The sequence below is a fragment of the Phyllobates terribilis genome, unplaced genomic scaffold, assembly GCF_046119375.1.
Source record: "Phyllobates terribilis strain yellow unplaced genomic scaffold, ASM4611937v1 Scaffold_17__1_contigs__length_24005725, whole genome shotgun sequence".
In the NCBI taxonomy this organism is placed as follows: domain Eukaryota; kingdom Metazoa; phylum Chordata; class Amphibia; order Anura; family Dendrobatidae; genus Phyllobates; species Phyllobates terribilis.
In genome coordinates this window covers 18,167,128-18,179,409 of record NW_027362777.1, presented here as the reverse complement: position 1 = coordinate 18,179,409, position 12,282 = coordinate 18,167,128, and the positions used below count along the sequence as shown (strand labels likewise).

Here is a 12,282-nt window from a genome sequence, read left to right as displayed (position 1 = left end):
TACCTACTTTTTACTGACTTACTAAAGCACTTTTTTTGGTTTTGTAACCTCATTGAGCTTTGAACTTCATAGCCAGGTGTATGCAATCATGAGAAATGCTTCTTAAAGTGGCCACTTGCAAGTTGTTCTCCTGTTTGAATCTCCTCTGAAGAGTGGCATCATGGGCTCCTCAAAACAACTGTCAAATGATCTGAAAACAAAGATTATTCATCATAGTTGTTCAGGGGAAGGATACAAAAAGCTGTCTCAGAGATTTAACCTGTCAGTCTCCACTGTGAGGAACATAGTAATGAAATGGAAGAACACAGGGACAGTTCTTGTTAAGGCCAGAAGTGGCAGGCCAAGAAAAACATCAGAAAGGCAGAGAAGAAGAATGGTGAGATCAGTCAAGGACAATCCTCAGACCACCTCCAGAGAGCTGCAGCATCAACTTGCTCCAGATGGTGTCACTGTGCATCGGTAAACTATACAACGCACTTTGCACAAGGAGAAGCTGTATGGGAGAGTGATGCGAAAGAAGCCGTTTCTGCAAGCACGCCACAAACAGAGTCGGCTGAGGTATGCAAAAGCACATTTGGAGAAGCCAATTTCTTTTTAGAAGAAGGTCCTGTGGACTGATGAAACCAAGATTGAGTTGTTTGGTCATACAAAAAGGCGTTATGCATGGCGGCAAAAAAACACAGCATTCCAAGAAAAACACTTGCTACCCACAGTAAAATTTGGTGAAGGTTCCATCATGCTTTGGGGCTGTGTGGCCTATGCCGGCACCGGGAATCTTGTTAAAGTTGAGGGACGCATGGATTCCACTCAGTATCAGCAGATTCTTGACAATAATGTTCAAGAATCAGTGACAAAGTTGAAGTTACGCAGGGGATGGATCTTTCAGCAAGACAATGATCCAAAACACCGCTCCAAATCTACTCAGGCATTCATGCAGAGGAACAATTACAATGTTCTGGAATGGCCATCCCAGTCCCCAGACCTGAATATCATTGAACATCTGTGGGATCATTTGAAGAGGGCTGTCCATGCTTGGCGACCATCAAACTTAACTGAACTGGAATTGTTTTGTAAAGAGGAATGGTCAAAAATACCTTCATCCAGGATCCAGGAAATCATTAAAAGCTACAGGAAGCGACTAGAGGCTGTTATTTTTGCAAAAGGAGGATCTACTAAATATTAATGTCACTTTTCTGGTGAGGTGCCCATACTTATGCACCTGTCAAATTTTGTTTGAATGCAGATTGCACATTTTCTGTTAGTACAATAAACCTCATTTCAAGGCAGAAACATTACTGTGTCCAACAGTTATTACATATATCAAACTGAAATAGCTGTTGCAAAAACACCAATTTTTATAAAACATTAAGCTTAAGATTAATAGGGGTGCCCAAACTTTTTCATATAACTGTAGATGTCTGTGAAGGTCTTGTGCTCAATTTTGTTTTATCTACCAGTATTACATGTTTTATACTTGTGAAATGAGAACGGTGGAGATGGCAGGATTAGAGCTGATCATGGATGTGACTTCTTCATCTGTCTGTGTCTTTTACAATATTTGTTTCAGGGTGAAGATCTGACCCATATTAATACTACAGAGACATATGTGAGGGGTGATGAGCGGTGTAAGGAGGAGATTCCTACATATGACTACCCAGGTGAGTAGTACCCACTAAATGCAGAGAAGCCACAGATTCTTCTCAGTCACCGGCTGTGGCTGCTTTATTGGTGGTGTAGACCGGCCGTATCACAATCGTGTGATCACCATTTTGCCGCTAGACCACAACATTCTCCTCCATCCGAAAATGTTCAAATTACTTTGTGAATTGGGAAAGCCCTTTTCTAGAGAACTTACAACCTGGAGGATCCACCTACCCCCTGGGATTAGGAGATGCTGTCCGTTACCTGCCCAGATATGTAAACTAAAAAGCCAAATGACAGCGTACATAGAATGTGCTGACAAGTTAGAAAATCACTTGAAGAAAAACATTATGATGGGCCTGTAAGAGAAAGTGGAGGGTAATGATGCTGTTGGCTTCCTAGATCCCTGATATCTTATTGGATGAATCTACCTTCTCTCCCTTCTGTGCTGCTGAATGTGCTCATATGGTCCCTACAAGACCAGGTCCAGTCTTTCTGGCCAAACTTCACTTTTATTATCGACAACATTAAATGTGCAGTGAGGACCAAGTGTGAATTTCTGTACAATAACAACAGAGTTTCCCTTTATCTTGACTTTTCAAACCAATTAACTTCAAACAGGATCGTGATATACTACATAAAAACATTACACCTGTGCCATGATATATCTCTAAGCTGTGCTTGGCTGAAGGCTGTAATATACATATATTCACACCTGCAGAAGATGTGTTGGCTCGAGCCCTGGTTTCATGGATTCACTCCACATCATAAATTCCATTATGTTTTCAATCCTAAGGAATTCAGATTACTGCACAATCTCTCCTGAAATGGGGAGCTGTCACGAAAACACCAATTGGTCAGACCTTGCAGCTCTCTGGCGCCCCCTTATCCTGCTGGTCAAACACGGTATTGACCGAGGATAAGCACGGGCACAGCTGCTCTAATTTATGTCGACTATTGCGGCACGTGATGTGACAGGACGTATATATACCACCAGTTCCTTCCAGGAACGTACAGTGCTGGCCAAAAGTATTGGCACACCTGCAATTCTGTCAGATAATACTCAGTTTCTTCCTGAAAATGATTGCAATCACAAATTCTTTGGTATTATTCTCTTCATTTAATTTGTCTTCAATGAAAAAAACACAAAAAGAATTGTCCTAAAGCCAAATTGGATATAATTCTACACCAAACCTAAAAAACGGGGTGGACAAAAGTATTGGCACCATTTGAAAAATCATGTGATGCTTCTCTAATTCGTGTAATTAACATCACCTGTAACTTACCTGTGGCACCTAACAGGTGTTGGCAATAACTAAATCACACTTGCAGCCAGTTAACATGGATTAAAGTTGACTCAACCTCTGTCCTGTGTCCTTGTGTGTACCACATTGAGCATGGAGAAAAGAAAGAAGACCAAACAACTGTCTGAGGACTTGAGAAACCAAATTGTGAGGAAGCATGAGCAATCTCAAGGCTACAAGTCCATCTCCAGAGACCTGAATGTTCCTGTGTCTTCCGTGTGCAGTGTCATCAAGAAGTATAAAGCCCATGGCACTGTGGCTAACCTCCCTAGATGAGGACGGAAAAGAAAAATTGACGAGAGATTTCAACTCAAGATTGTGCGGATGGTGGATAAAGAACCTCGACTAACATCCAAACAAGTTCAAGCTGCCCTGCAGTCCAAGGGTACAACAGTGTCAACCCGTACTATCCGTCGGCGTCTGAATGAAAAAGGACTGTATGGTAGGATACCCAGGAAGACCCCACTTCTTACCCCGAGACATAAAAAAGCCAGGCTGGAGTTTGCCAAAACTTACCTGAGAAAGCCTAAAACGTTTTGGAAGAATGTTCTCTGGTCAGATGAGACAAAAGTAGAGCTTTTTGGGAAAAAGCATCAACATAGAGTGTACAGGAAAAAAAAAGAGGCATTCAAAGAAAAGAACACGGTCCCTACAGTCAAACATGGCCGAGGTTCTCTGATGTTTTGGGGTTGCTTTGCTGCCTCTGCCACTGGACTGCTTGACCGTGTGCATGGCATTATGAAGTCTGAAGACTACCAACAAATTTTGCAGCATAATGTACAGTGCCTACAAGTAGTATTCAACCCCCTGCAGATTTAGCTGGTTGACACATGCGGAATTAACTTGGCATTGTGACATTTGTACTGTAGATCAGCCTGGAAGTGGGAAATGCACTGCAGCAAATTTTTTTTTTTTTTTTTTTTTTTAAACGTAAAAAGTTAATTCAGAGTGTCATTTATTATTCAACCCCTCAAACCACAAGAATTCTGTTTGGTCCCCCTAAAGTATTAAGAAGTAGTTCAGGCACCAAGAATAATGAGCTTCACATGTGTGGATTAAAGATCTCTTTTGCCAGCCTTTTCTGACTATTTAAGACCCTCCCCAAACTTGTGAACAGCACTCAGACATGGTCAACATGGGAAAGACAAAGGAGCATTCCAAGGCCATCAGAGACAAGATCGTGGAGGGTCACAAGGCTGGCAAGGGGTACAAAACCCTTTCCAAGGAGTTGGGCCTACCTGTCTCCACTGTTGGGAGCATCATCCGTAAGTGGAAGGATTATGGAACTACTGTTAGCCTTCCACGGCCAGGACAGCCTTTGAAAGTGTCCTCCCGTGCCGAGGCCAGGCTTGTCCGAAGAGTCAAGGCTAACCCAAGGACAACAAGGAAGGAGCTCCGGGAAGATCTCATGGCAGTGGGGACATTGGTTTCAGTCAATACCATAAGTAACGTACTCCACCGCAATGGTCTCCGTTCCAGATGAGCCCGTAAGGGACCTTTACTTTCAAAGCGACATGTCAAGGCTCGTCTACAGTTTGCTCATGATCACTTGGAGGACTCTGAGACAGACTGGTTCAAGGTTCTATGGTCTGAGGAGACCAAGATCGAGATCTTTGGTGCCAACCACACACGTGACGTTTGGAGACTGGATGGCACTGCATACGACCCCAAGAATACCATCCCTACAGTCAAGCATGGTGGTGGCAGCATCATGCTGTGGGGCTGTTTCTCTGCCAAGGGGCCTGGCCATCTGGTCCGCATCCATGGGAAGATGGATAGCACGGCCTACCTGGAGATTTTGGCCAAGAACCTCCGCTCCTCCATCAAGGATCTTAAGATGGGTCGTAATTTCATCTTCCAACAAGACAACGACCCAAAGCACACAGCCAAGAAAACCAAGGCCTGGTTCAATAGGGAAAAAGTCAAGGTGTTGGAGTGGCCTAGTCAGTCTCCTGACCTTAACCCAATTGAAAACTTGTGGAAGGAGCTCAAGAATAAAGTCCACATGAGACACCCAAAGAACCTAGATAACTTGGAGAAGATCTGCATGGAGGAGTGGGCCAAGATAACTCCACAGACCTGTGCCGGCCTGATCAGGTCTTATAAAAGACGATTATTTGCTGCAATTGCAAACAAGGGTTATTCCACAAAATATTAAACATAGGGGTTGTATAATAATTGACCCACACTTTTATGTTTAAAATTTAATAAAATTCAACTGAGCAACATAACTTTTTGGTTTGTAAGATTTATGCTTCTGTTCATAAAACCTACTCTTGTTTGCAGTTTGAAGGCTCTAACTTATTTGCATCTTATCAAACCAGCTAAATCTGCAGGGGGTTGAATACTACTTGTAGGCACTGTAGGGCCCAGTGTGAGAAAGCTCACCTCAGAGGTCATGGGTCTTCCAGCAGGACAATGACCCAAAACACACTTCCAAAAGCACTATAAAATGGTTTGAGAGAAAGCAATGGAGACTTCTAAGGTGGCCAGCAATGAGTCCAGACCTGAATCCCATAGAACACCTGTGGAGAGATCTCAAAATGGCAGTTTGGAGAAGGCACCCTTCAAATATCAGGGACCTGGAGCAGTTTGCCAAAGAAGAATGGTCTACAATTCCAGCAGAGCATTGTAAGAAACTCATTGATGGTTACCGGAAGCGGTTGTTCGCAGTTATTTTGGCTAAAGGTTGTGCAACCAAGTATTAGGCTGAGGGTGCCAATACTTTTGTCCGGCCCTTTTTTGGAGTTTTGTGTCAAATGATCAATGATTTGATTTTTGCTTCATTCTCTTTTGTGTTTTTTCCTTGCAAGCAAATTAAATGAAGAGAATAATACCAAAGAATTCGTGATTGCAATAATTTTCAGGAAGAAACTGTGTATTATCTGACAGAATTGCAGGGGTGCTAATACTTTTGGCCAGCACTGTATATATAACTCCGACCAGCCGCCCTCAAACCACAATATCACATAAATACTGGTATACTGCCACCACCGATCGCTTAACAGGTGGATTGGGTACCCGTTAGGTAATGTGAATTAGCGGGTGAGGAACGTGTTTGCTCGACATAGGACAAGAAGAACGAAGCTGGTAAATAATAATGATTTACTCCCAAAAGTGGGCAGTGTTTACAAAAGATATACAAGATATTATAAAAGAGACAATGTACATATATGAATAAACAGTTATTAAAATAAAAGGGATAAGTAATAGCAAAACCTGTGCCACGTGGTGATGGTCTCAGATTCTGTGGGGGGGACGGCTCCCCGGAAATTAGATGCGATTCTTCCACGCAGCGTGGTGTGCATGCGTCTGACGTCCCGGGGCAAGAATGACTTAAAAAATGTCCGTTCTGGTTTTTAGTAAAGGGGCCAAAACATTAGGAGACACCCATGGTGCTTACCTCACACGGGGACTCGGCTTTGTGAACCCACCCAGCTGCAGAAGACCTAAAACTCCTTCAGATTTCATATCTTGGTGTGGGGGGGGGGGTCCCACATCCAAGATGGAGACATCATGTTTGCCGTCACCACTATTCATGAAGATGGATATCAAATATGAAATCTCTATGATGCTCAGAAGCTCAGAACCCATTTCCCGGGCTTCCGGTGGTCTCCTCGTCACGAAAACCACACCATCACAATTGGAAAAAGATGACCATCTCAAAAATGTGCTCCCTGTGTTTCTGACAGTCATGTGCATGATTAAAATCGACATTAAACATTTGTGCAGCTAAACAATAGGATTGGAGGGAAAAATCCAGGGTATACCAGTGCTTGCTCTGGGCTGAGGCTTTATGACGCTCATAAAAATTCCTGAGGTTTGGGGGAAAAGCAACAGTGAGTTCTATGTAAAACTCTTACAAATGGACAGGGGGGTGGAGATTTGAGACAGCTCTCATTTTTTAAAACTATGACCAAAAATACATTTTGCCTGACAGGAGCACTAATACTTTCTCTACTCTTCTCATCAGGACTCATAGTAGATCCAATGGTCCACCATAAATGACTGCAATTCCGGTTTAGTGTTGTAGTTCTCCCCTGATACATATATTGTTGTTGGGGATGTAACATATCTTTTATTCTGTCTTTTTTTACAGGTTCATTTTGTATGATAGTTTGAGTGTGGTGGAATCGGCCTGACTCACTTATGTGACTCTGTAACTCCCTCGTTGTCTTTAAAAGAAGGTCTCCATTATGTCTTCCCAATGCCCGAGGTCTAAATTTAAGACACCTCAGCTCTGCACTATTATAAAAAGTTCTCTTTAAATATCTAATATTTCTTCTTGAAACTCCTGTGACAGAAAATATTGGCCCTTATCATAGTTTAGATTACGAAGAGCCACCGAGCCCCATACTCCAATTACCACAGAGAGGTTTCACCACTAGTTACTCGTTTTTAACTGATGGAGACTATTGAGTTTGATCATTTCAGTAGATGTGTTATTGTCTATAGTCACAGTTTTTGACTTCAGTGATCCTCTAATTTAACCTCTTCCTGCAGCCAGTTTTGTGTTCCTAGTCAGGCTCCATTTTCAAATCAGACGTGTGTCACTTTATGTGGTGATAACTTTGGAATTCTTCACAAAGGATAATAGGAAACAAATGGACCTTACAAATTATATTCCAACTTCTCTTGAATTTGACAATACCCTATATACAGCTGTACACTACTGTCTGGGCACATGGCAGGTTAAGAAGGGAAGGAGCGACATTTAGCTATTGTATTGCTGATCTTGCTGGAATAGTTTTCAGACACAATGTATTGGGGGCGCTGTTCATGGTCACCTGACAGCTCAAAAGATGGCCACCACTAACAGGCTTGGTGCTATATAATCCATTTTCCAGATCCCAGGGACTGCCTTGCTTATCCCCAGAGGAGATGGAACACACCATTTACAGAAGCCTTAATATAATAAAATGACAGAAAACCAGAGCAGTAGAAATCACCATAAAGTAGCTTCATTTTGAAAATTATAACCCTCAGTGAATTAATCTATAGGAGAAGTGAATATTTTGACTCCACAATCACTTTCCAGAAATTAGCACGCAGTGGATGTTGAAGGGTGAAAATTACACATTTGCCATTTTATTACCCAACACATAGTGCCCAGATTGTGCTCTAGGAGACGCACACCGTAAATTAAGTGGGTTCTTCTCACTATAATAATGCCAAATACATGGTTGCTAAATATTGTTTAGGCACACTTCAAGGCTCAGAAGGAAGGGGGAGATTTGACTTTGGGAGACCGGATTTTGCTGCATTGGTTTATGGATGAGTAGAAGTTTTTATTGGTATCATTTTTGCCTACATAACATTTTTTGATGGCTTCTTATTCCATATTTTGGAGACAGAATGAACAAACAGTTGAACACCACGCTCTACTGGTTCATTCTATGAGGTTTTCACTTTTCACTGTCATTCTGTCAATAACTTGCCATTTCTACAGACAGTAGAAATGTTCAAAAATGTAAATTCAAGGATATTTCATTCAAAATTATTAATTGTTTTTTTTCTTGGCAGATGACTGTACCTGGAGATCAGAGAGACCGGAGATTTTTAAATCGGATGATCTTGAGATCTTACAGGATACAATTGAAGTTTATGCCATTTCTCCAGATATCCCATCTTCCCTTCAAAGCAAAGATCTATCATCTAAGCCTATGGAACAGATCCTGTCTTCTGATTCATTACCGACTATGAAGGAAAAAAATCAAAATAAAAAAATAAGCATTAAAAAACGAACTGCTCCTAAAGGAAAGAGGTCATTTTCACTTTCAGAAAATGGAAATAGTTTTACCCTCGAAAAGTCTATTCTTAAACATCAAAAAATACACACAGCGGATAATAGATTGTTTTGTTCCAAATGTGGCCGAAGTTTTAACCAGAAATCAGTTTTTGTTGCGCACCAGCGAACTCACACAGCGGAGAAGCCTTTTTCATGTTCAGAATGTGGGAAATGTTTTAACCGGAAATCACTTCTTAATATCCACAAGAGAACTCACACGGGGGAGAAGCCTTTTTCATGTTCAGAATGTGGGAAATGTTTTAACCGGAAATCACTTCTTAATATCCACAAGAGAACTCACACGGGGGAGAAGCCTTTTTCATGTTCGGAATGTGGGAAATGTTTTAACTGGAAATCAGTTTTTGTTAGACACCAGAGAACTCACAGTAAGGAGAAGCCTTTTTCCTGTTCAGAATGTGGGAAATATTTCAACCAGAAATCACTTCTTAATATCCACAAGAGAACTCACACGGGGGAGAAGCCTTTTTCATGTTCAGAATGTGGCAAATGTTTTAACCAGAAATCAGATTTGATTAAGCACCAGAGAACCCACACAGGGGAGAAGCCTTTTTCATGTTCAGAATGTGGGAAATGTTTTAACCAGAAATCCACTTTGGTTAGTCACCAGAGAACTCACACAGGAGAGAAGCCTTTTTCCTGTTCAGAATGTGGCAAATGTTTTAACCAGAAATCAGCTTTGATTAAGCACCAGAGAGCCCACACAGGGGAGAAGCCTTTTTCGTGTCCAGAATGTGGGAAATGTTTTAACCATAAATCAGCTTTGGTTAATTACAAGAGAACTCACACAGGGGAGAAGCCTTTTTTATGTTTAGAATGTGTGAAAGGTTTTAACCAGAAATCAGCTTTGGTTAATCACCAGAGAACTCACACAGGGGAGAAGCCTTTTTCATGTTCTGAATGTGGGAAAAGTTTTAACCAGAAATCAGCTTTGGATAGACACATGAGAACTCACACAGGGGAGAAGCCTTTTTCCTAATCTTTTTTTTTTAATCCAATACATTTTTATAGATATTTTTTTATTAGTTTTTTTTTTTTACAAACCAAGAAACCAGTACATACAGTAATAAAATAACATACCATAGGATGACATACATGCATCTCTCCTATATATCCTTTCAGCTTGCCCATTACCGTCTGATAACTTGCAGTCACTATATCTTACAATTAACATTCCACATTCTTGAAATTTCAAATATAACCATAATATTGTAATAAACATTATGATCCTATACACTTATAGGTGTGCTATATTACTGTTAAATATGAATTATGGATATTCATTTTTTAATCTGAATTCTATATAGATCAGCCTCGAGCTAGGTTTTGCTGACAAGACATTCAGGCTATTCTTGTCTTTTTAGCTCAGTGTAAGTTAGTGCCATAAGCAGAACAACAGGTGCTGTGAGGGGCCAATATAACCCACACAGGGTGGGGGTCTCGGGGTCTCTTTTCCATTCTACATTACATGGCTCAGTCCTAGGATCTAAGAGCTGAAGAGACAGCTGACATGTAGGCCCTGACACACGTGCTGGACACAGACAGACGCAACCTACCATTCAGGATCCCAGGAAAAGATGGGTGAATCTCAACTAATAGGCTAATTATGGACAAATGGAAAATCACTTTGTAACTATTTCACCTATTTTATGTAACTGCTGGAATTATTCTTTTTAATGGACAACCCAAGAATAAATAATATATTCTTTGAACAATCGCATCTGATAAACAGTCCTATCTATATATAAATATACAAAAATAATTATATTTAACATTTTGGCGAGCCCCCAGTCCTGAGTTTTTTTGTGCTTTCAAGTGGCTTCCTTCTCCTTGAACAAGGTGGGGGAGAGGAGGAAAGCTTTTGCTGAACACCTGTTGTCCAAGTGTCGGGAAATCCACTAACTTTGTCACATGAATCAGAAAGAACCTACAGATAATTGAGGACTGATATATTCTCCAGATGGATTGACAGGCACCAGAAGTACTACAAGGATCAGAAGTACACTGATGACCAAACCCCAGTGTAAAGGAGAATCTGAGAAATCTGAAGTTAAGGAAAAATATGGATATTATTTCTTCTTTTCTAAGCAAAGTAAACTAAAATTAAAGGCTACTGACGAGACTGACTTAGACGTTTTGTGGCTTAGCTTATGCGCAGAATGTGAAATGGAGAATTTAAAATTAGATTCTAAGCTGGTGTCCTTTTATAGAGACAAAGAGAAGTTGAAAAATATTTTACAATTGGTTGACATTTCACAAACTTGTGTCAGAAAAGTCTAAGCATGACTGTGTAATAGTGTAAAGGATACTAATGATGTTACTGATTCTGACTGTAATGTGGAAATTGAACAGGATAACAGCTACTGAAGGTGACCGTCTGGTGACAAAGAGACTGACATGGGAACGGACAAAAGAGAAACTGACATATTAAGTGATGTAGGAGGAGACATGATAATTGACTCAAGTGATGTAGGAGGAGCTTATGTACAAAGACCATTAAAACTAGAAGAAAACTTAAAAGCTACACAGGCCCAATTCCAAATTAAAGTTAGGAAAAATTTGTTAAAATTATAAAAAATCATGCCAAAATCCATGTCTGTACAGGGTGGGCCATTTATATGGATACACCTAAATAAAATGGGAATGGTTGGTGATATTAGCTTCCGGTTTGTGGCATATTAATATATGGGAGGGGGAAAACTTTTCCAGATGGGTGGTGACCATGGCGGCCATTTTGAAGTCTGCCATTTTGGATCCAACTTTATTTTTTCCATGGGAAGAGGGTCATGTGACACATCAAACTTATTGAGAATTTCATAAGAAAAACAATGGTGTGCTTGGTTTTAACGTAACTCTATTCTTTCATGAGTTTTTTACAAGTTTCTCTTTGTTTACAGCCATTGACATGTCACAGAGGTTAACACTTGAGGAGTGGATAGAAATTGTGTTGATGTCTGGTGAACGCACAGTACTCAGGTCATTGCAGCAGATTCAATGCAAGACACCCTATGAGACCACCCATCTCCCATGCTACAGTTAGCAAACTGCTTGCCAAATTTCGTAAAACAGGTTCAGTGAACATCCCTTCAGCGGATATTAGCTACTCACAAATGGCACCCTTGCAAAATCCAGCTGCTGCAGCATCTCAACGAGGATGACCCAGATCAACGCACTGAATTTGCAGAATGGGCAAAACAAAAATTGGAACAGCATCCTCAGTTTACACAGAACATTATATTCAGTGATGAGGCAAACTTTTTGTGAATGGTGAAGTTAACAAACAAAACCACCACTATTGGTCTGACACTAACCCACAGTGGATAGATCCCTCCAAGACTGTTGGAACACAAAAAATAATAGTATGGTGTGGTATATGGGGTACAAAGATAGTGGGGCCATTCTTCATCAATGGAAACCTCAATGCCACTGGATATCTGAAATTGCTACATGATGATGTGTTGCTTTCTTTATGCACTGAAGATGGCACGTTCCCTGAGTTTTTCCACCAAGATGGTGCACCACCACATTATG

At 40.8% G+C, this 12,282-nt stretch overlaps 1 protein-coding gene across 1 annotated transcript; it reads left to right on the top strand.

Moving 5' to 3' along the window:
* Window positions 1-1,517: 1,517 nt before the first annotated feature.
* LOC141176201 (uncharacterized) lies at window positions 1,518-11,510 on the top strand. The gene is made up of 3 exons (XM_073660189.1): window positions 1,518-1,523; window positions 1,568-1,658; window positions 8,469-11,510. The coding sequence occupies exons 1-3, from the start codon at window positions 1,518-1,520 to the stop codon at window positions 9,728-9,730; spliced, it is 1,359 nt and encodes a 452-aa protein (XP_073516290.1). The 3' UTR covers window positions 9,731-11,510.
* Window positions 11,511-12,282: the final 772 nt, after the last annotated feature.